The sequence below is a fragment of the Bidens hawaiensis genome, unplaced genomic scaffold (genome assembly GCF_021521415.1).
Source record: "Bidens hawaiensis isolate Kalapana, Puna unplaced genomic scaffold, B.hawaiensis_p1.1 tig00001461_1, whole genome shotgun sequence".
NCBI classification, from domain to species: Eukaryota; Viridiplantae; Streptophyta; class Magnoliopsida; order Asterales; family Asteraceae; genus Bidens; species Bidens hawaiensis.
The window spans coordinates 392530-417816 of record NW_027491082.1 but is presented as its reverse complement, the minus strand read 5'-3'; the positions used below and the strand labels follow the sequence as shown (position 1 = coordinate 417816).

Below are 25287 nucleotides of genomic sequence, written 5' to 3'. Positions count from 1 at the left end.
ACATATTTTATATGTAATTTTTAGTTTTGCCTGAAAGTGGCTGGAATCTTGCTGGTTTTTGCTTAACTCTCGCCAGAAACCGCTGATTTTGGTCAGAATTTCGCAGCAAACCGCTGATTTTGGTCGGAATCTCGCTGCAACCGTCAATTATGGCCGGACTTTACAGTTGACCGATTAATTAGCCGACTAGCCCAAAATTAATCAGTGAAGTGGGACTTTCGATTAATCAGTGTCTAGTAAGGAGTGTTGCAACACAGTCTATAGATGTTCAGCATATGTGAACTTATGTCATATACTAAGCCTATCAATGAAATTGCCTAAGAGATCTTTTACTATTAGTAGGTTTGATATCTAAACCATTTTAATGCATACGAGGAAAAGACCAACAAGAGGCAAAGAGACTTGAAATTGAGATCATTTTCTGTTAAGGTGGCTTTTTTAATTAGATAATTAGTTTATTACTATATATATATATATATATTACTAATATATTAAAACAAAACAATATGGACGCATTTCATCTTTCTAAAATGTCCATGACATATAAATTATTTCCAAAATTAAACCCTATTTAAATGTATTTAATTAATTTGCTACATTTATTATTATTTTTAAAATTCCTAAATTAAATTTCAATAACTCTAATTTAATGTGATTTCCGGAAGAAAAAAAAAAACGTTATTTATTACGTCTTTTAAACTGATTTTTAAATACCTTATTGCAAATTATTAATAGTGTAAAGATCCTTTTGATTTGCGTAAAACAAATCACATATGCCTAAACTATTAAAAGCCTCTTTTCGAGCGTGTGTACATCTAAATACCTAGAATTTGCCTTATGTGAAAATTTAGTTTAACTTGGCTTGACTCTTGATTTATTTTACCATTTTAAAACCTTAAAATTATCCTTTCGTACCATTGAATAATTAATATGGAAAAACCATATATGTTATGTACAATGAGATATTTGAAGGTTTATGAAAAATTTTTATATTTATCTTTTTTTTTCAAATTTATATATAATGTAATATTTAATTTCATATATAAGAAATTATTATACATTTCTAAATTATACCACGATATAAACATCTTTTTTATTTATATTATATTCTTTATTCAGCCCGTGTATTACACGGGGTACTAACCTAGTATATGTGTGTGTGTGTGTGTGTGTGTGTGTAGTGTTAGTATTATTTCAGAACTCTAAAAAAGTTAAGAACTTTAAGGAACTTGTAACAACCAAATAAATTTTTAGTTTTTTTCATATATTAACATTGTTTGGGACTGGTTTTACCATACTTTGTATATAAGTTTTTTATTATACATATATAAATCATAAGTTTACATATGTGTAAAGTTTATGTAACAACAAATTTACATATATGTAAAAAAAATTAGATATGTGTAAAAACTAATTTTCATAATTGTAATCGTAAATATATATAAAAAGTGATAAAACTACACTCAAATAACATTAATATACAAAATTTTTTACAATAAACGTTAGTTATTAAAAATTTCTTCAAATTCTTAAATAATTTTAAAGTTCTGTAATGATACTCATCTTATATATATGTGATTAAGAACCCAACTCAGTTTTAAAAATTTAAGAACTCAATATTTGGTTCATATTAATCTAACTCATTTAATCAATTTTATATAATAAGCGTAATTTGGTGCATCTAACACCAGTATTCTTTCTCTGTACTTTTATTCACAACCTAACTTAACTCAACTTTTTAATAAAAAAATAATTTCTCTCTCTTTCACCTACACAACTCAACACAACCCCGCTTTTCACTTTTATTCATAACCTAACCCAAACCAATTATTTTAATACATATATCTTATTAGCTTTTAATTTATTCTATAAAATTTAGTAAAATTAATAAATATTTTTATTTTTTAAACAATATTATTTGAAGTATAAAATCCATTTAAAAAAATATATAATATCCTTGAATTTTTACAACTATTAAAAAACAAAATTTTATATATGATAATGTTAAAAAAAATACATGTTTGTAAAAGTGCTCTTTTTTTAATAAAATTGATATCGAAATATTCATAAAAATAAACTAAACAAGACTATATTTTTAGATTTTTGAAATAAGTCAAATAATATAAATTATTAAATAAAACTCAAATTATACAAAAAAAACAAATTGCTTGAAAGAAAAGAAACAAAATAATATTTAATTAAAAAGTGGGTTGTGACCTAGGTTGGGGTTGCAACCCGGGTTGTGAGATGAAAATGATTTAATCTTTTTGTTAATTCCTTAAATAGTGTCACGACCTCCTAAGAGGTCACAAATAAACTTAGTCTATGGTGTCACTCCTCTTAAGCCCATGCAATACACTGATGGTTAAAAAAATGCAACAAAAAAATTAAAGTTAATAATAGCCATAATTGCATACCTTATGGATTCATTAGATATAAATAATGATAAGTACAATTTTATAATTCATAAATATATAAAAACATCATTTAATACAACATTTAAAGTTATATTTGTAACTTTGTTAATAATATAAATGGTAACATTATTAAAATTAAATAATTTATTAGATGTAATTATAATTTTGAAAATTATTGAGATGACATCCTATGTGGATAACTTGGTTAAATGTCATGTGAAAACTATATATGCTTTAATATAGTACTATGTTAGATCCCGTGTTCTACACGGGTGGAAATTATAATAAAAATAAAAAATTATTATACGTAATACATAAATTTAGTTATTTCATTCTATAAGTTTTATTTATGACTTTTATTTTATATTCATTTAAATCAAATTATAACTTAAAGTATTAAAATTGAAATGCATGTACATAAAAAAATTAAAAGATTTATCCATGATTTTCACCATTTAATAATTTTTTAAGATTTTAGCCATTATATTGATTTATATGGCCCAAATTTTGTTATTGATTTAAATGATTATAAAATAAAATTAATAAAGAATTTTATATTAAATTGTAAAAGGTTAAAGATTAGTCTTTCTAAATTTATATGAATAAGTTAATATAATTTTAGAATGGTGACTTTTTTTTTTCTTAATCACTCAATCATTAATAATCAAAAACAACCCAATGAAAAATAATGGATAAAGGATTTTATGCATTTAATGAATTGTTGTACATTTTAATAAATGTTAATTAGGTGGAAAGTGTATTTAAAAGAATTGCATATATGAAATCCAATATGGACACACTATAATAGTGACATGTGGAATCATCTTCTTTTAATAGTATAGTTAGATTTAGATTTTTCTCTCTCCATTCATATCATCATCTTTTATCTTTTTTTTAGCACCATAGATAAAAAAAAATTGGTTGTTAAATCGATATTTGAATGCGGTTTTTTATTTATAAAAGGCATGGATAGAATTATCAGTATTTTTATCTTTATTATAATAATAATGGTTTTATTTACAATAATTTAAAAACGTAAAGGTTTTTGGTTAGTGTTTTACAATTGCAATAAACCCATTTTTTTTATTAAATTGACCTATTTGCTAAATTTCATTTATTTAAAATAAACATGTTTAATGTACCTAATGCTCATTATACGTATTCTAATATTACATTCGTTATATATTATATCTTAGTCATTCAAAATAAGTTTTTACATTTATAATAAACTATAACTAGTAAGAGTGCCCGCGCGTTACGGCGGGGTCACAATTATAATCTAGTTCGTAGGGTGTTTCTTTTTTACCGACATTGTTGATGTTAATATTAGGCTTCCGTTTAGTTTGCAATACCAAGAGTTGTCATTTTAGACAACTATATTAGGGAAGAATGTAAATATTTGAAAAGCCATATGGAGGATGTTGTATGTTGATATAAACATCTGTTTAAAGAACATGTTAGAGACTGTAGTGTAATTAAAAATTTTATAGATAATTGATGGCGTTAAGCGTAACAATGGACAGCAATAGTGTCTGCAGCCACAGCGGATAGTTTGTCACCGACATTATTTGCAAGGGGCCCCCGTAAAGATAGCACCACCGATTTGTTACTTGGATATGCATAATTGGATCAAGGTTAGTTTCGGGTATCCTATAAAAATTTCATTTGTTTAATTATTTCTTTTATTTATTTATTTATGGTTAAACTATCCAAAATATACAAGATTAACCCCTCAACTAACCTTGATCCAATTGTGCATCCAACCCTACAGACCATGGACCAAATTGCTATCATTATTCAAAATATTATCTTTCTTCTTCCTCCTCCATACAAGCTCGGCCAACACCCTTTCCCTCTTATGGCAACTCGCGTTTTTCGCCATAAATCACGAAATTGACTTTATAAAAATAATTCTCCACTTAATAACGAATAAACCGACACTCTAATCATGGAATATGATAACCTATTGACAGCTAAATCGTTCGTCTTTAATCCGCGGCTTAACCGACTCTTAAAACACTATATAGACGCATCCATAATTCAATTAATCGGGCACACACCACCTCTGCAACCTCACGATCCTAAACCCTAATCTAATTACATTAACGAAGCCGTCCAGACCCTAAACGGATTCAAGTTTGAGCCGTGAAGCTTATCTCGCCGTTCACCCTCAATCAGTTATCAAACCTGGTAATTAAGCTATGTATTTAGTTCGTTTTTTAGTAATAACGTTAACCTTAAATTAATTTAACCGATCATTGATCAAATAAACCGAATTAAAATTCTAGGGTTTATTGATTTGGGGATGAACACAACCGTTTCCATTTATATAACTATTTCTGTGATATTAACGAACAAGCAGGCTACTCTCGTGGTCTGTGCATAATTCTTAAACGCTGGAATCGGTCTGGGGCGCTGGTTCGAGCCTCCCCAGGCCCGGTTTTGTTTATTTTTTTAGTTAATACATTTTTTTATCATATAATTGCTAATATAATATATAATAAATGTTATTTTAATAAAACCGAACCCCTAAGCTATTATTTTCTGGACTTTTAAAATCTTTTCCCGACATTTACATATTATACAAATACGTATATACATAGATATATTTTATATAACTTGAATACCAATACACATATATTTTTGTCGTCATATGTTAAAACGAACCGAATTATCCAAAGAGATTCAAAATGATTTTCCTCCTAAATCTTTTTCTTCGTAAAAGTGTGTGTATGTGTATATATATATATACCTATAGATGTTTATAGATATAAATGCCAATAAACACATATATATGTTCGTCGTATATTAAAATAAACCGTACTAACTATTAACGTTCGAAGTGAATTTGTGTTTAATTTTCCCATTAATACATATATTAGTATTAATATTTATGTTATTATAATCATATATAATAGTTACTTATATAATACAAATACAAAATAATTTTTGTAAGCGTGCATTTAGTTTCTTATTGATTAATACATTCCATATCTAACATAATAATAATAATAATAATAATAATAATAGCAATAAAAAATAATCATAATAATATTAATAATAATAATAAACCGAGCTAGATTGTAGTTTCAAATAATTTATTCCGTTAATTAATAAATACGCATGTTTATAACATTCTTTGGTTAATTAATATTGATTATTTATAATGTTTATTTATTATAAATACATGCTTATAAGTAAAGAATTAAGGCAAAACGCTAATAATACTAATGATAATAATAATAACAATACAAATCATCAATATATATATAATAATCTCCAAATTTATTTTAACAATTAAACTAATAGATCTTTAATCAAGTAAAGAATTAAGGCAAAACGCTAATAATACTAATGATAATAATAATAACAATACAAATCATCAATATATATATAATAATCTCCAAATTTATTTTAACAATTAAACTAATAGATCTTTAATCTCAAAACACCATCAAATCGCAAATTCGTTATAAACCTCGTTAATTGTTTGTTTATTAACTAAATTTCGTCGTTAACAATTAGGGCGTTTATATTGTCGTATCTCGAGAAGCATAACCGTTGCCACCTTAACTCTTCATCATAGTATCAACACTCATTCCAACCGATAAAATAAGTAATTCACATCCCCCTTTTTACCGTTTTACATTTTGGGGGCGTTATGCGTTAAATCATATTTTTCACTACAATTCAACTATTTGCGCTATATGATATTGTTCAATTAGCTATACGTGTAAATGTGACTATGTGTTTATTTTATGTTTTGGTGGTTGGTATCTCATCCTCATCCTCATTAGTATGATCATACGCCGTCGGAGTAGCTCGTTATCCATGGGATTCGAGTGAAAAGACAACTTTTTATATTATTGTTATGTTATTATTATGCTAGTTGTAGTACTTCATATTATCGCAAGGAATTGTCATTTTTATATTATATGTATTCAAAAACCGTGATTACTTGCTCAACTTTATGTTGACAAACTATGTATTTTCCCGCATGGCGCAGGTAGCTATATTGGATGAAGCAAGAGGTTTAAAGAGTAGATTCGACCTTAGGATGCATGAATTAAAGACTTATTTATTTCTTTCTATTTAATTGTAATGTTTATTTCCATGAGACAATGCTTGTGTTTTTGCGTACTTGAAATATATGAAATAAATAATTTAGATATTGACACGTGTATTTACTTAGTGTCTTTTGAGCTATGATACAATTATGTCGCGCCCCGGCATATTCCGCCTTAGGTTGGGGTGTGACAACTGCCTCCTCTACTTTAGAGTATTTATTCAAAGTCATCTCGTAGTCATTTGGTACGGTCTTGAATTCCTTTTTAGCCAGTTTTAGCGACCCGTTGTATATGTAGTACACCTTTCCCAGCTCAAACAAGTCGAGAAACATCCTTGCGCCGTCATTAAACATGGTTGCATGAATTTGTGTTCCCTATAATATAGATGTTCATGTTGTTGTGTTGTTAGGAATGACAAATGTAAAATAATAAGTAACATGCTTGTTAAGTGGATGAGAGGTTACGTCTTTGTCGGTTAGCTCAACATTAAAAAGATACCCTTCGCCTTGTGCATTCTTGTAGTAGCGCACTGGCCCTTTGGAGGTGACACGAACTTTAATGGTCCAATTTCCTTGATACGGGTTTAACGAAGCGAGGGGGTGCACACGCCTAGTGGTTGATATATGTGTTGTAGGCGTTATCCTGCGATATGAATTGAAACAGACACGTTGCTGTCAATAGTTATAAACGTGAAGTTTAACGGGCCTGAACCTGATAATTTATTTAACAGGGGTCTGTTAAATTGTTTGGGGGAGGGGGTGTGTGACAAGGGAAGTTGGTTGTCGATAGGCTGTTACGTTTTTAGATACACACTCATGTTCGAGATACAAACTGGATCTACTACTCGTAGGCAATATGAGATCATTAGCATTAATGTGTTGGTTTCCGAATAGGGTTGGTTTCTGTTTGGGGTCTGTATTGTTTTGTGTCAGTCGTGGCAGGTTGGTTTTTTTTTTCGTTTCATTTTTTCGGGGTTTAGGATTATGATTTTATGTTTTGTCTAAGTTTATTATTTATCTTTAGGTCCACTTTTTGATTAATGTTGCTGAAAAAGAACAAGAGGATCAAAGTCCGAGATTTTTTTTTTGGATCTTATGAAGATGATGCTACTGTTGCATGTTGTTTCTGTTTTTCATATTATGGTTATATGTAAAAATTAAAGTGGGAATACTTGGTTTCGGTTTCGGTGCGGTTCGAGAGAAATAAATCTTTTAACTTAATTTTTTAGAAAATGAGAGAATAAAAATTCGGTATATTAATGGGGACAATAGTCCCCATTAATTGTCCCGCGGCTTAGACAACTGCTCCGAACGAGAGCTTCAGTGCACGTCAAATTTTGCATTAGATGGGACCACATTTGAGACATAGAATGTCTCGTGCATTTAACTTGACTGCCTTTTGATTGACTTTGGCCTTCGTTTCATTTATGAGTCTTAGTTGACTGCGTTTTATACACATTTACCAAATTTATCATTTTTTCTTTAGTAATGTGGCACACTATCTATATTTTGAATGATTTTTAGCTCAATCAAGGTTCTGGACCAACATAAACAGAGTCCAAATAATTGTGTTTTGAGTTATGGGGTTAATAACTTTTCAATGGTGTGAGCATTTTTTTGTCGGATGTCTTGGTTTGGAATTATTTGTTTTAGACTTTTTGATGTTTCTTTAAACTTGGAAGTTCACTTGGTTTGGAATTATTTAACTAAATGTTTTCTTATTTTGTTTTAGGGGACAACATCGGTGGCGCTTGCAGGGCTTATTTCTGCACTAAACTTTGTTGGTGGATCATTGGCATATCATGAATTTATATTTCTTGAAGCTAGAGAGGTTAGTCAATCCTACTTACTTTTTAATAATTCAGCTTTCTTGTACGTAAATTGTTATTATTTTTATCTTTTTTGTTTTTGTTTCAGTTTTTAACTGTTGCTTTTCCAGGCGGGCTGAGGCATTGCTGAACTCATAATTCTTGAAATACTAAAACAGGTTTGATTGGATCATTGGGCGCAGTGCAGACTTTACTAAAGACTTTCTTTTATTGAGGTATTGCAGCAATAATCAGTTTGTTCTAATATTTATATATTAAAAATTCACCTCACATATTTGGTTTTTATTTTGTTCTATTCAATGTGTACGGTTGAACAATGGTGCTTAAATTCGCAGAAGTAAAGCTTGGATGTTAAATCAGTTGGGGAAAGTTGTCCACAACAGGAGAGTCAATTACTTCATACTTGAGGTAGGAAAACGGCCGAGTTGACAGAAATGAAGTAATCGCTCATGTATAGTTGGACTTGACATCGAAAAGGCTTCATCTGAATGGATATCTGATGCAATTCAAGCCGATGACTGAAATGAAGTAATCACGTATATACATTTGGATATTTAATGTCTTGTTTCACTTTTAGCAATCATTTGTGAACTTGATTTAATTTTTTTTTAAATTTGTATTTGTTTGTTTAACTTACGGATATATGCTATATTATCCGGTATAAAAGTAATCTGTATGTTAGTTCTATAGATAGTGGTTTATGTTGGGTTTCATTCCATAAGAAATTAGTTTTATGGATAATAAATGATTAAATGGTATTGTTATTATTTGAATTGTTTTGGCCTTGAAAAGTTAAAAGTAACATTGGCTTCTGTTCTTGTTAAATTTAGTTCTAAGGTTAACCATAGATGATGAATATGTGAATGCATCTGATAGCGATCCAAAGATTCTGCTAACATCTCATGATCCAAGTGCTCCTCTTAAGCAGTTCGTAAAGGTTTGCAATAATTATTATTATCAGTACCTTAAGATGCTTTAGTTTGTTTTCTTTTAGTTTTTCTACTCATAGTGTGTTCCAAAAGCAGTTGTTTAACATGGTTGTTACTTGCAGGAATTGAAGTTTCTCTTCCCTAATTCCCAAAGAATAAACCGGGGTGGTCAGGCTAGTTAATTTGGTTTCCCTAATTCTTAAATTTACAGACTGAATTTTTTTTATGCGGGCCTGCTACGTTTACTCTATGGCAGTGTAGGTGCGACTTGTGTGATCGATGAGAATATGTCTTTGTTTTATAATCAGCACATCCAAACCGGTGGAATGGGCAAAATAAATTTTTTAGCAGAATCTACATTTAAGTTAATGAACTTTTGATTTCACTTTATACGGTTTAGTCGAGTCATTTATGCAGACTGAAATGAACCTAACAGATTTAAGTTAATGAAATTATGATTTTGGTTTATACGGTTTGCTCGGCTCGTTTTATTCAGTCTGAAATGTTTTTCGGTTAAAAACGAACCGAAAAGATTTAAGTTAGTGAACCTTTGATTTCAGTTTATACGGTTTGCTCGGCTCGTTTTATGGGTTGTTTAATCAATAGTTTCAACTTGTGTGGTAGATGAAAAGATGTATGTATTTCAGTTTATATGCAGTCTGAAATTAACCTAACAGATTTAAGTTAATGAAATTATGATTTTGGTTTATACGGTTTACTCGGCTCGTTTTAGTCAGTCTGAAATGTTTTTCGGTTAAAAACAAACCGAAAATATTTAAGCAACTGAACTTTTGATTTCTGTTTATACGATTTGCTCAGGTCGTTTTATCGGTTGTTTAATCAATAGTTTCAACTTGTGTGGTCGATGAAAAGATTTCTGTATTTCAGTTTATACGGTTTACTGGACTTGTGTATTCAGTTTGAAATCAACCAAACAGATTTAAGTTAATGAACTTTTGATTTCAGTTTATATGGTTTACTCGGCTTGTTTTATTCAGTCTGAAAAGTTTTTCGGTTAACAACGAACCGAGAAGATTTAAGTTACTGAATTTTTTATTTCAGTTTATACGGTTTGCTCCGGTCGTTTTATGGGTTGTTTAATCAATAGTTTGAGTTGTGTTTTTTTGTTTTGGTTTCTGTTTTTCATATTACGAATTTTATATTTTAAGCATTCAATTTGTAGTCCTGCTGCGTTTATTCGTGCCATAGATTTATGGCGGTGTGGTCGATGAAAATATGTCTTTGTTTTATAAACACCAGATTTGTAATTCAAGATTTAACGAAATCAGCAGGGCAAATGCACTATGTTACTTGGTACGCGGTGGGTGACCTAACAATTCAAAATGCAGGTAGTTTGTGGTCCGAAAAACAACATCAACATAACGAAATCAGCAGGCGTTATATTAACGAAACCCCAAAAAATTCAAAATGCAAAATGTTACCTCTTGTACGCGGTGCGTTTGATAGATCGTCTCTTGCAATTGTGGAGGTTGGATGAAGCAGGGTGAATGCAATGACTCGATGAGAGTTTTGTATGGTAATTGCAATTGACTGTGCCTTTAATTCGGGTTTAATTGTGGATTTGGGTGTTACAGAAAGATGAAAGGATTTGAAGATACCGTGCCATTGAACAAAGGGTTTAATTGGATTGGGAGTTTCATGGAGATGGAAGGACGCCGGCGATGACCTGTATTCAATATTCACCACCTGCATCTTAAAATGTGCAAATTACTATTTTATCCACCTTTATATGTAATATAGATATAGATTTCACCTTTGGTTTGAAACAAATTATTGGTTTTAAAAGAACTAATAAAATTTTATTATTTAAAAGTTATTTATTATTGAATTCAATAATAACATTACCTTACAAAAGCATATTACATAGCATGAATATGTAATTTATGTATTTGTTTAGCGTACTTGTATAATTTCTTTAATTTTGAATAATTTGAGTGATTTGTGTATTTTGTTTAGTACGTGTATTTTCTTTTCGTGTAATATATATATCTTGTGTAGTTTATGTAGTTGGTAATTTATGTAATTTGTTTATTTTGTGGTTAGGTAATTAATATAATTTAGATAATTTGTGCAGATATAATTTGAATAACCTGTGTAATTTGTGTAGTTTGGGTATTTTTGAACAAGTTAGACTAATGATTTTTGAAGCTTTTATCTAAAGATTACATGATTATTTGTAAAAAAAAAGTATAGCTATTAAAAATTTCTTTTATCATAAAAAAAATATTAAAAAAATGGTGTGTTGACTGTTGTGTTGATCTCTATAAAAAGATGATGTATATATTTTTCCATAAATATTCTTTTAACATTTAATATTATTGTTTCTCTCACATCTTTTATTTTTGTACTATGATTTAATTACAACCATAAATTTATTACTTAGTTAATTGAATATATGATCAAAATTGGTTTTTAAATTTCTTACAAATCAACAAGTTATCAAAATATCTCACACCTATATATATATATCTATATATGGCTGATTTCTTTTGAGAACCCTTTTGAGTTTTAAAATTATACGTAGAAAATCCGGGATAGAGGTCACAAGACCTTAAGTTCGAATCTAATTTCAAAGATGACGGGTTCCGACTACCCAGAGTTTTCTCAACTTTATTATCAACTTTATTAGTTTGTAGTTAAAAAATAATAATAATAATAAAAAGCCTTTATCCAAGATTTTGGTAGACGTGTTTTAAGACAAAAACGTTTGTTTGTGTAAATTGAAAGGAAACCAAGACCAAGTGTTGGCCATGAGATGACAGAAACCCCTGCAATTGGAAGCGATCGGATTATTGTTATTATATTCCCTTATTAATTCTTTTCCATTTATATATTATGATCACAATTTCGTTATTAATTCAATGCCGTTTCATTCCAACCCTATATTAATCTCACGGAATTCAATTCCTTCTTCTTCAACTTCTTACACTTCATTTCAGCCAGGTATTCGATCTCACCAAACTCATTTTTTTTATAATATAATAATGCCGTTAGATCTAATTTAACTGGATCGTACAAATGTATGTATATCTGAATCAACTTCCAGGTCATGGCATCATCAAATTAGGGTTTTAGGTTCATCAATTCATGTTGATTCTCTAATTGATACTGATTTGCTCGTAGTTTGAAATTTAGGGGAAAATTGGATGATGAAATCATGATTTTAGGGTTTAGGTTATTATTTTTGTTACTACTCAAGTAGTGTGTTAAATTAATCAATGAATGATGTTTGAAATTTAGGGGGAAATTGGATGATGAAAGACGAGACGATAGAGTGCAGTGTCTGTCATTCCAAATTGGTGAAACAGAACACAAAAACTGTATCGAGGGCATATGATCGGTACAGGATTAAGACCTCGAAGAAACAACGGGCACTTAATGTTCTTTTGGTTGTTGGTGACTGTATGCTAGTTGGTTTACAGGTGCAGTTTTTTCTCATGAGTATGCAGATTGTCATGATAAGTTTTTGTCTTTTGTAAATTATGTAAATTAATTAGTTAAATGTTATTCGATTATTATCATGTTACAGCCAATATTGGTGTATATGTCAAAGGTGGATGGAAAGTTCAGTTTTAGCCCTCTTAGTGTCAACTTTTTGACTGAAGTCGCAAAGGTTATCTTTGCATTGGTTATGCTTTTAATTCAGGTAACTTCATTTTTATAAAGTTTTATACTAAACGACTGTTTTTCATATAAAGTTCTCACTTTTTCAATGTGGATCTGGTTTGCAGGCGAGAAATAAGAAGCCAGGGGAGAAATCACTTATTTCACTCTCTACTTTTATACAGGTTAAGCCTTTTCAGAGTTTAAGATTTTATATTACTAAAAGAAAGTAATATTTATTAATGTATGTCATTGTTTTTTTTAGGCAGCCCGTAACAATGTGCTGCTTGCGGTTCCAGCACTTCTTTATGCTATTAATAACTACTTGAAGTTTATCATGCAGGTAGGTTGTTCTGTAATTAGGCCTGTAAACGAACTGAACATTCAGCGCTTATCTAATATAAACAGCATGAACACATGTCCCGTTCATTCATTTATGTTCGTTTATTTAAGTTTGTTCGTATACGTTCATTAATATATTCATTTAAATATTTGACCTATTAAAACTTAGTCTAGTTTTAGTAGCTTTTTAGGCCAACACATTGTTTTTTCATTACTTTTAACTGGATTCAGCTCTGCTATGTTCGTTCATATATGTTCATTTATGTCCGTTCACACACCGTTCGTTAATACTGTTAACGAACGTACATAAGCAAACACGCACATGTTCATATTTTAAATGATCGAACACGAACAAGGCGACCTCGTTCTTTAAAGTGTTCATGCTTGATTGTTTGATCAACGGACGAACATAGACATGCTTCGCTCGTGTTTGTTTGGTTTGTTTACAAGCTGGTCTATACTCAATGGCCTCTTATCAGATAATCTGAATTACGTTCTTTTGTATATAGTTGAATCATTTATACATATCTTGATAATATTATTATTTTCAGCTCTATTTTAATCCAGCAACTGTAAAGATGCTGAGCAATCTAAAGGTTCTGGTTATTGCAGTTTTGTTAAAGATAATAATGAAACGTCAATTTTCCATTATTCAGGTTTGTTAAGAGACACTTAAATGTTAATATTTATTTTCAAATTAATAATATCTTTTTATTTCAGTGGGAGGCACTTGCACTATTGCTTATTGGAATCAGCCTGAATCAAATAAGTTCATTACCTGCGGGCCCCACTGCAATGGGTCTTCCGGTTGCCATGGGAGCATATATTTACACATTCATTTTTGTAAGTTATCATTTGGAATTCTTTGTTGATATGTGCTACACAAATTTAGGCTTGTAAACAAACTGAACGAACACGATCGGAGCGTGTCCGTGCTAGTTTGTTTAACTTTAACAGAACAAATGATCAAACACGAACAAGGTTTTCTTATTCGTGCTTGTTCGTTTAGAAAATGAACGTGTTCATGTTTGTTTATGTTCGTTCATTAAGAGTATAAACAAACGGTTCACGAGCGTAAACAAACAAACATAACTAAATATGGATGGACGAACATAATCGAGCGGAAACCAATTAAAAATGAACGTGTACAACAATGTGTGGGGTCTAAAAACTTACAAAAACTAGTCTGAATGGTAATGTGCCTAGATATTTTAAAAGAATATATATTAGCAAATGAATATAAACTTACGTAAGCTAACAAACATAAACAAACTTAAATGAGTGAACATTCATGATTGTAAGTGAACGAACGGGACATGTGTTTACGTTCGTTCGCTAAACTAAATGCACAAAAGGTTTTGTTCATGTTCATTCCTTTGCCTTGTTTATTATATAAGCGAATTTTCTGCCGAACTGTTTACTGAATGTTCGGTTCAATTACATACCCAATGATATTTTTGTAACATGAGGAAGTATGTACAGGTGACAGTTCCATCTTTGGCATCGGTTTTCAATGAGTACGCACTAAAGAGTCAATATGACACAAGCATCTACCTTCAGGCAAATTAAATTCTATTTTTAATATAATTTTTGTTTTTTATTGTTGCTAATTGTATTCTGTCATTGGTTTACAGAACTTGTTTTTATATGGGTATGGTGCTATATTCAACTTTCTTGGGATTCTTGGAACCGTTGTTATCCAAGGTAATCATAATATTCTCACTTTATTTTAAATTGTAAATAAACTAATTTGTCATTATTTGTGGTTTTCAGGCCCTGAAAGCTTTGATATATTACAAGGACATTCAAAAGCTACCATGCTTTTGATTATAAACAATGCAGGGCAGGGAATATTATCCTCATTTTTCTTTAAATATGCAGGTAAGATAGTAATGCCCGTAGTTTAAATAATTGAGTTATTTTTTAAAGTTTATATTTATGACACGCAGATACAATTTTGAAAAAGTATTCATCGACGGTTGCAACAATCTTCACGGGCTTTGCATCTGCTGCATTGTTCGGTCATACGCTGACTATTAATTTTATGTTAGGAATTTCTATTGTTTTCATTTCAATGCATCAGGTAAATCCATATAATAATAATAATCATGTAATCATGCTTATCCTTTATTATAATTTTTTGAACTTAACAAGTTTTTGTTTTTTATCTAGTTCTTTTCTCCGCTTTCCGGAGTTAAGGAAGAAGAAAATGGAGTATTGGGGTTTGAATCTGTTAATAAAACTGATAGGTCTTTATATTTGTTTTATATTGTCATTATTGTCAATCATTTAAAACTTTTTTAACTTGGTTTTTATAAACTTTTATAGGTTAAAAGACTCGAGTTTCATAAACATGACAGCAGGTGCTAACGAGGAAGTAAGTACAAGCTACATTTTTTAGTGAACTGATTTATGAAACCTTTTTTTATTGTTACTTTTATTTTTCAGGCTCGACATCATGTAGATTCTGATGAAAGGCGGCCGCTGCTTCCTAGTTGAGCCGATTTTGGTACGTGTTTCAGGCTGCTTCTTAGAGGCCTTATAGTGAGAGAAAATTGGCATTGAAAAATCACTTGAATAAAAATTAGGAATTATTTTATAGCGGATATGGGTTATGGGTGTTCCTGTATTTGGTTACAAGATCATTGTTGATCCATTGAAGAGGTATAAGTTGCGTTTGCAAAGGTGAAAAAGAGGTTTAGATAGAGAAGAGAGCAAAATTGGGGAGTGTGTTCCCTTATACCATTTACAATATATTTCTTTATTCACATTGAATTAGAACATACAACAATTTTGGATGTTATTGTTATGATTTTATTATGCAATTTTCAATAGAAAATGAATCTTTCCATCAAACATTACAATCTTTTTTCCCAACAATTTTTAGTCATGTAAGTTTTGACCCTCTTTTTCACCCGCCAAACCAAATTGTTTCAGCCGGACAATCAACTTATCTAGTTTGGTTTACTTTTTAATTTTGTTAGGGATCAAAACAAACTAAACCGAACAATGAGCACTCACAAGCAAATTCACGAATAAGATTTGTTAACTTATTATTCAATTAATTTACAAGGCAACTTTATACAACAAAATCCAAGTCTTTGTTTTCTTGTCCTGATTACAATTTACAACCCCCCAGAAAACAAATCCATCAAATTTTGCATCTCCATCTCCGGATATGCTAGCTCCGGTATTAGGTATTACATTCTCGGTAGACGTCTCCGCCTTATTTTCTAACGCTTTTGTTAATAGGTCGGTCAACCCGTGCTCGGTCAATCCGGGCAGGGGTACAAGTTACACTCAGCTGCATAATTTGACTGTGCAAGCAACTGCTTGTGCCCAAAACTTTAGTCTAGCTTTTACATCTTCAGGATCATCACCTGCAACAGCACTCCGGTTAGATTCAGACCAATACCGATTAAAAGAGTAAGTGATTTCACATATTTAATTATTAAAATTGATTTGTCTGCTTATAACGCCCTGCTTGCGGTGCGCGCATATAATGTATATATGTGTGAACCCTCGGGTGGGCAAAAGTAAAATTGCACTAATTTTGACGTTATTTTACTAATCTCGTGAAAATAACGTTAAAAGTGGCGGAAGGTTAATCAGGCATCATGTGGTGGCGTTGATAGCCGAAAGACAAGGGCACATGCACCGATCAGCCGGTGTCCCGATGATTGAGTGCTATGTGCCTTATGTCCAAGGCTTGATGCAAAACTACTATCGAGCCGGGGGTCTCACCGGAAGCAGCCTCTCTATCCCTATGGGATAGAGGTAAGGCTGTCTACATCTTACCCTCCTCAGACCCTACCATAGCATTGCTATTAGTGGGATATACTGAGTACGATAATGATGATAATGATGATGATGATTTGTCTGCTTATATAAGGCAAACGGACAACAAGTTATGCTAGCTCTCATTGAATAGAAAAACTAAGTTGTTTTAACACTACATTAATAGATCTTCTGGCCATAGCATTATTATGCATGACCCTTGGACCCGACTAATTGCTCCACAACCTCACGCAAGGAAACCAGAAGTATTAAATCAACTGGTATAGCACGTAGTGATTCAACACAACGCATTTCACCTGGACAAAAGATGTGGGCAAGCAAATTGAAACACCTTCAAAATAGTCTATTCTTGTTGAATTATCAAAGCAAAGTTCGCATATATCGTGTTCATAAACTCCAAAACCAAAGAAAGTCAACTGCTAGGCTGGTTTCGTTTTTAATGGTTTACTGTTTGGAACTTGCAACTAGTCGTGAAAAACGAACCGGCCATTTAACATTTATTACTTATTTACTTTATAACTTTAGGAATATATATATATATATATATATAAAGTTATGCATACGAAATTTATAATCACTTTTTAAAATTTAATACAAAATTCAGCTTTGAAAACATATGTTTGTTTGTAGTCCATAGAGACAAAGATCCCGTGATCCACCACTCCTAAAGAATCCTTGAAACACTTAAAATTTTTTGTTTGGTTCAAGTAACCTTTTCTAAATACATGAATTTGAATATATATATATATATATATATATATATATTATAATCAATATTTTTTTGTTTGGTTCAATTAACCTTTTCTAAATAACATGAATTTGATAAATATATATATATATATATATATTAAAAATTGTTTTTTTCTATCCAAACACAATTAACACTAAGCAAACATTTATCACCCATTTATCATCCACATGTGTCACTTTGGATGGATATTAGCACTTTGGATGAATATTAGCAACGAAATATTTCAGCTAGGTCTTGCGAGGTTGTCGGTTTGGATCCCGAGCTCACTTGGGTTTCCGTGCCACCAAATGTGAGTTTTGCTCTTGTGACGACACAATGACGGCCAAATGGCAACATGTGATATAGTTTCCAGGAAACGCCCAAGCCAAACGGACCCGGTTAAAACGATATAGTTCCTCTATATTAGGGCCAGACTGAAATCGAAAGAAAGTTGCCGTTCTAAAAAAACTTATAAAACATTTAAAAATATAAAATAACAAATTATTTTCTCACCAGGACTAGAAATCTTCCAATTAGCTTTCCCAGCCGTCGGCGACTCACTCACCGCCGACGAACATTCCGGCGACTTCTGCTCATCGAGGAACTTCCGGCTCATGGAATAACACAACTCCAGCGCCGGCAAGGTATTACAGAGCTCCGGAATCTCATCGTAACTGAAACCAAATCCTAAATCCAAACACCCTTTGAGTTCTTCAAGATCTTCATCCGTTAAACTCTTGGCTGTAACCAGTTCGTCTTCATCGACATACCCTTCAAGAAACACTTGATTCTTCTTCTTCTTCTTTCTGTGAATTTGAATATGGGGTTTGGATTGAACGTGAAATGGGGTTTCAGAAAGCTTTGATTTTGGTTCGTCATGATAAGAGGTGGTTTCCATTTTCTTGGATTGTGTGTGTGTGTGAATGTGAAGGTGCTGCTTGGAAGGAGGTGTGTGAGATTTAAAGATGAACGTGTTTGTGTTGTAATGTGAATTACTAAAGTGCCCATCCAATGTTTTGTTTGTATAATATTTCGTATAGGTCCTGAGCCGTGTCAATTTGTATCATGCATATACGAGGCTACGAGCTGTTGAGGATCTATACAGTTTGTATAGGCTGCAAAAAATATTTGTGTCCACTTAGTATACTTGTTAGTTATGCATGGCCTATACCGTTCGTATAGCCTTATACGAGCTGCATAGGAGTATCGGTGTGGTGTATGAAGATCATATCCTAATGTTTATAGCAATAGGTATTCTGGTCCATGCAAAAGAGGATAGTTAAGGTTTGAAGTCTTGAGGTCTTATGCTTGAACCTGGTTTAGTGAGGTTTTTCATAGTTTTTTCACAGAAGGGGTTTCCTTCTTGATGATGTTTCTGGGTGAGTTAATACTGTAGCGTCAAAATCAGTATGACTGGTTGATATCCTATCTGATGAATGGGTGAGTCAACCGTGAAGCGTTAAAATCAGTATGAATAGGAGTAGTTCCAAACATTGTTAAAAGAAAGTAAATAATTATAAATCTTTTAGTTTTGTAACTTTTCTCTATATATTTATTATTGCCTTTGAATTTTTTAGTGTGTATGCTCGTATGTATTTTAATAATTTTATTCAACTTGTTAAATCTTTTTCATAAAACTTCTTATTAGTCATGTATAGTTTCACCTAGATATTTGTTTGCATTGTTATCAATAATTATTATGTTTTTAAAGATCTTGGTTTTGTTCTTAACCACCACTTGCCACAAGCATGAATGGCCATAATGACCCACCTACTATCATCATAAGCGCCCACCAGATTTAAGGATGGAAGAGCAAACACAATAACAAGAATAAGTACAGAGAATTGCTTAGACTCGATTGATTATAACTTGTCGAATGCTACGGAATAGACGAAACCACAAATAGACTTCTGATATGTTTGGTCCACAATTGCATGATAATGCAAAACAAATGTAAGATACGTAACCTCTGAGATCTGTAAACTATTAGAGCCACAATCGCTTTAATAGTTAGTTAATCTATATTAAAAGCCTTTCTTAATTACCATTGTTGATGTCAATGTAACCTTCATTGAAATCAATAGTAACTAGTTCGTCGGTGGTAAGTAGCATAGTAAGAACTCTTGAATGGTAGATAGTTACAGTCAGTAATAACTTGCATGCCATTAACAACTTCCTCTTGCCAACAAGTTGCCTATGTAAAAAAACATGTTATATTGTTATCTCAATTTGATAAATGGGACCAATGATGAGTTCCAGGTGGGACAAATTTAGATTTTACCCAAGGTTCTTGTAGGACAACAATTCTGACACCCATCAGAACGAGTATATATGTGACATAACGCATGGCACGTACTAACAAGGCACTGAGTATTAACAGGTTTTTCTAAATTCTTTTTTTATATAAACTAGTAAAGAATTGTGAGTTTATATGAGCTTAACAAATATTTGGAATTGACTTCCATCCCTGTTGGCTCCTTAAACATGGACCATAGGAGTTATTATTATTATTATTATTATTATTATTATTATTGATATATGTGAAATGTTAACATACCACGACTTGTATAATTTACTTTATTGATATGTTTAAATGTTTTCCACTCTGAAGAAACACCAGTCGAACCCCGACAGATTACGGGTAACCTCAGTGGCGGACCCAGGATTTTTTGACAATGGGGTCCTATTTTTGTCGGTTTTCAAACTTTTCGGGTCGGTTCAAGAGTCGAGACGAGAAACATAATAAAAAAAACAATATCATAATAAAACACACAAAATACGATATCATTCAAAACGATAAAAAAAACATTACAAATTCTTAAAGTTGTTCTCTACGACTTTTCATGTTTTGAAAACGAACCATTACCTCTTCAACCGTAACGTTGGCAAGAATCTCCCTTTCGATATAACAAATGCAAACATCGTTCATATAATCATCACCCATCCGATTACGTAAATCCGTCTTCACGTGTTTCATTGATGAAAAACACCTCTCAACACTTGCCGTTGCAACCGGTAGAACTAGCGTTAACTTTAATAAACGATAGACCAATGGATATCCCAAATGTTTATTTGTTTCCACCATTTTTTGTGCAAGATTAGATACACCATTCATGTCGGCAAACATTTCATCTCCTTTCAAATTAATAATATAGTTGTCTAACTCAATCATAAGATTCTCTATTTCTTCATAACTAAAATCACGCGGATACAACTCGGCCAACCTTAATATCTTTTGGGCATTAAATGCATGAAAATTATTGTTCGGGCTTAAACTACCGATGCACGTAAGTAATTCAGTGGTTACCTCATTAAAACGGTTGCCAAGCTCTTGTATTTGCATATCTAATACCGTGTTGAAATTTTCAACCTCATAATAATAACGATTAGTGATGCAAGTCTTTTTTCTTTTATATTTTGGGTCAACGTATTCATCTTCCATGTTAATAATTTCAATCTCATTTTTTTCACAAAAAGATGCCACATCTTTCAAAAGTGGAGCAAACCCTTCAAGTCTAAACGTTTGTAGTTGTTGCTTCGTTGCATTGACCATTTGAATTGCATTCACTATATCTTGATCCTTTCGTTGAAGAGCTTGAGACAACAAATTAGTAATACCCAAAACGTGCTTCATCAAATGTAAATAATATGCAAAATCATAAGCCTTCATGTATGTCCAAATTCCACTTGCTTGTCTTTGGTGAGCATTAGTGTAACTGGAATTTCGAATATACTCAAGCACTTCAATAATAGATGGATATAATTGAACCAAACGCACAAGTGTCTTGTGATGAGAGCTCCAACGCGTATCCCCAGCTCTTGCAAGAGACAATTCTTGATTTAAACCACTCCCGGTTTCAACTTCTTCATGACCTATCGCTTCTTTTAATTTCTCTCGTTGACTTTCTCGAATCATATCTATTCGTTTGCAAGATGAACAAACCACATTTGTCAAAGTTGATACCTTATCAAAAAAGAAAAAAATGTCATCATGTTTGTTCGCAAGGGCCACAATAACTAGTTGAAGCTGGTGAGCAAAACAATGTATATAATACGCCGAAGAATTATCCTTCAAAACTAAAGCTTTCAAACCATTAAACTCACCAGCCATATTGCTAGCACCATCATCCCCTTGACCTCTAACCCTTGCCAAACTCAAATTATATTGTGAAAATAATTCATCAATAGCCGATTTCAGACAAGCCGCAGATGTTTCCATGACATGAACAAGGCCAATGAATCGTTCTTTAACAACTCCATATTTGTCAACATATCTCAAAACGACAGCCATTTGTTCCTTTTTAGATATATCCCGAGACTCATAAACTAATATAGAAAACACATCATCACCTAGTTCTTCAAAAATCCTTTTTAAAACTTCTTGTGCAAAACAATTACGTATGTCTTTCTGAATTTTGGGAGACGTCATTTGATTATTCCCCGGAGCATTTCCTAATATAACTTTACCAATGGACTCGTTTAATTCACCCAATAATCTTAAAAACTCCAAGAAATGTCCTTTATAAATTGAAGTTTCAGACTCATCATGACCACGGAAAGCTATTGCACCATTCAAAAAAACTTTAGCAAGAATAACCGAGGTGCTTAATCGGATTCTATACTCGTCACTATTTTTTTTGCTTTTCTTCTGAAAGGCAAAACCTATAGATTGTTTTGGTCGAAGCAAGTCTTCACATTTTTTAAGTGCTCTGTTGTGGTAACTATTCGGCTTACCCACATGACCAACCAATCTCTCTCGTTTGTTCCAACCACAAAATCCATCGGTCACAAATGCATCTTTTTGACCATTTTCCTTGAACAAGTAACAAACCATGCAGAAAACTTTATCCGCCTTTACACTATACTCTAACCAATATTTGAAGCTAGCAAACCATTCAGGATTAAAACTTCTTAGTTTACCACCAATATCTCGTTTTGGATAATCATGACCTTGCGGTTGACAAGCACCTTTACTCAAATATGCAAGTCTAATTTCATCTCTTTGGTTAACATGATAAGATGAAATCGGTTTCCGTTCGGAGGGATCCCATGGAAGGTCTTCCAAATCAATTTTCTTAGATGTATTACTTGAAGAAGACGGGGGCTCAAACTTTCTTTTCAATGATTCTTGCATAATTAACCCTAAAGTTCAAGTTTTTAAGAAAACTAAGTCACAATCTAACAACAATATACAACATACAATAACCAACATGAGTATAAATTTATAATTATATATAAAATCAATCAACTAATTAGCCCTAAAATTACCTTTAGTTTGAGACAAAATCAGAGGAAACAAAGACTTATAAGACCAAAGAGGGGTGAACAGTGGCTGGAGTGAGGCGGAGGCTGGCGGATATGGCCGGAGATGGGCGGAGGCTGGCCGGAAAAACTGAGAGAGGCGTGAGTTAGGGATAAGCAGTGGGGTTGAGATGTGTGTGGAGGGTGTTACGTCTGATGAGTTGGGTTGGGATATGTTAAAACCCATGGGCCAAAAGTCAAAACTAAAACTAATATAAAGTAAATTTTTAAAAAACGAAATACATAAAAAAACCGGGAAAGAGCAAGGCTCGAACTCGGGTCATTCGTGTGGTATTGGAAGGGGGTTTCCACCAGACTAGAATGGTAATATTGATATGGGGTCCAAGTGTTAATTTATATGGGGTCCTTCAAAAATTTTCTATATCGCTTCTAAATAAATTTTAAAAAACATTGGTGTCCTGGGACCCCGACGGCTACTATGTAGGTCCGCCCCTGGGTAACCTGAGGGTTAAATAGATGTTTCCCACGAGGGGTTAGATCCAGCAAAGATGGTTCTTCTGATAACCTGCAAAACAGACACCGTGAGCTCGTCACTGAGAAGGGGGGGGTTCCTCCTTGTGACCACCCTCCGGCGTGAGAATCAGACTAGATTGCTCTTGTATAAATGTATATTGAGAGAATGCTAGAGCAGTTATCAGGTATATGATATAAGATATAAGATAAGATAATAGATGATACCATTTGGGGTCTTTTATAGCCGAAGGTAGGTTTCCAAGGAGGTATAGCCGGCTGCTCTGCCAACTGTGGCCTACGCACGTGCCCTGCTGGTGGTTGGTGGGTAGGTAGCGGCTGATAGTGACCAGGCCTGCTGTGCACTGTTCCTTTTCCACCAACTACAGGCTAAGCACGTGGTATGGCAGGAGTTGGTGAGTAGGTGGCGGCTAATAGTGACAGTGCGATAGCGTGCTGCCTGCCATGCTGCTGTCAGTGAGCTGTCGTATCTTTGGTCAGATCTTTTGTCCATACCTCGTCAGGTACCATACAGAAGATCCTCCATTATCGTACGGACTGGCTCATTTGGGCGGGAGTTTTCCCCCTCCCGCCTTTGTGCGGGAATGTTCCCGGCTTGCTCATTCCTTCTTCAGGTGACTACTGAATTATTATGAGAGTTAAGCCTTATGCGTGTAGCCTTGCTGCGCGGGTGGCCTTCCCTGATGGCTGGTATCCGTAACTGCGGGAACAGGCGGAGTACTTGGAAACCATTGGGAGGCATTTCCTGCGGGACCAGCTAGCGTACCGCATGTGAGGTCGTCACATCTCTGAGCATGGTGGGTCCTGCGGGTCTGGTTGGTCTCGGCGCAGACGTCCCTAAAGTTAAGTTTTGCGGGTTCAACCGCGCAGACGTCCGTTAAGGAGTCTTGCGGGTTCAACTGCGCAGACGTCCCTTTTTAAGGTGAGTCTTGCGGGTCCAACCGGCCTCTGCTGGGACCTACCTCTTCAAGTCCCCCCAGTCCAATGTTCTTCTCATGAATGTTTAATAAAGTGAGGTGAACTTTTGGACTTTAAGCAAGGGGTTTTTGAAAAGGGTTTAGTTTTTAGGTTTTCCGCGGGGAGTCATGTCACGCAGAATTTCCCACTGTTCTGCTTGATCTTTGGGATGATGCGGATAGGTCTGTGACCTCCCCGCAAGTCAGGAGCGTTGAGAACTTCTTGTGTAGATTCTCCATGAGGTTTTGGTGGTTTTGAACATAGTGATCAATTATGTTATAACCACCAATTCCATCCTGAAGCTTCAAACAATCTAGTTCTCGACGTTCCCGCTATGCGGGGATGTTATTCCCGTTTCCGCAAGCATGGCCCAGAAGATCCTTCTTGGTTTCAATTCCCTGCGGAGTGCTAGGTATGTGAAGGGTTTTGCCTTGACACTGTACACGCACTCGTCTTATAGTTACTTTACTTCCAAGGTATCCCTGGCGTCAATTCCTTGCAGGTGCTAGGTATGTGAAGGGTTTTGCCTTAACACTGTACCCGCACCCGTCTTATAGTTGCCGAGGTATTCCTGGCTTCAGTTCCCTGCGGGTGCTAAGTATGTGAAGGGTTTTGCCTTAACACTGTACCCGCACCCGTCTTATAGTTACTTGGTTGCCGAGGTATTCTTGACTTCAATTCCCTGCGGGTGCTAAGTATGTGAAGGGTTTTGCCTTAACACTGTACCCGCACCCGTCTTATAGTTGGGTATTCTTGGCTTCAATTCCCTGCGGGTGCTAGGTATGTGAAGGGTTTTGCCTTA

The 25287-nt window shown here is 33.2% G+C and overlaps 2 protein-coding genes and 1 pseudogene across 3 annotated transcripts; 1 reads left to right on the top strand and 2 right to left on the bottom strand.

The window, feature by feature from the left end:
• Positions 1-12507: 12507 nt before the first annotated feature.
• LOC143576437 (CMP-sialic acid transporter 3-like) lies at positions 12508-15825 on the top strand (annotated as a pseudogene). The gene is made up of 12 exons (XR_013142950.1): positions 12508-12684; positions 12792-12908; positions 12994-13050; positions 13131-13208; positions 13759-13863; positions 13928-14050; positions 14690-14911; positions 14981-15088; positions 15157-15290; positions 15380-15456; positions 15536-15584; positions 15656-15825. The product of XR_013142950.1 is annotated as a CMP-sialic acid transporter 3-like (transcript).
• Positions 15826-16507: 682 nt separating this feature from the next.
• Positions 16508-18633, bottom strand: LOC143578192 (uncharacterized). The gene is made up of 2 exons (XM_077061855.1): positions 18249-18633; positions 16508-16587 (listed from the first exon to the last, which is right to left on the bottom strand). The coding sequence occupies exons 1-2, from the start codon at positions 18631-18633 to the stop codon at positions 16508-16510; spliced, it is 465 nt and encodes a 154-aa protein (XP_076917970.1).
• Positions 18634-19812: 1179 nt separating this feature from the next.
• Positions 19813-22869, bottom strand: LOC143578183 (uncharacterized). The gene is made up of 2 exons (XM_077061848.1): positions 20602-22869; positions 19813-19929 (listed from the first exon to the last, which is right to left on the bottom strand). Exons 1-2 carry the CDS (start codon positions 22867-22869, stop codon positions 19813-19815), a joined length of 2385 nt encoding a protein of 794 aa, XP_076917963.1.
• Between the last annotated feature and the right edge of the window lie 2418 nt (positions 22870-25287).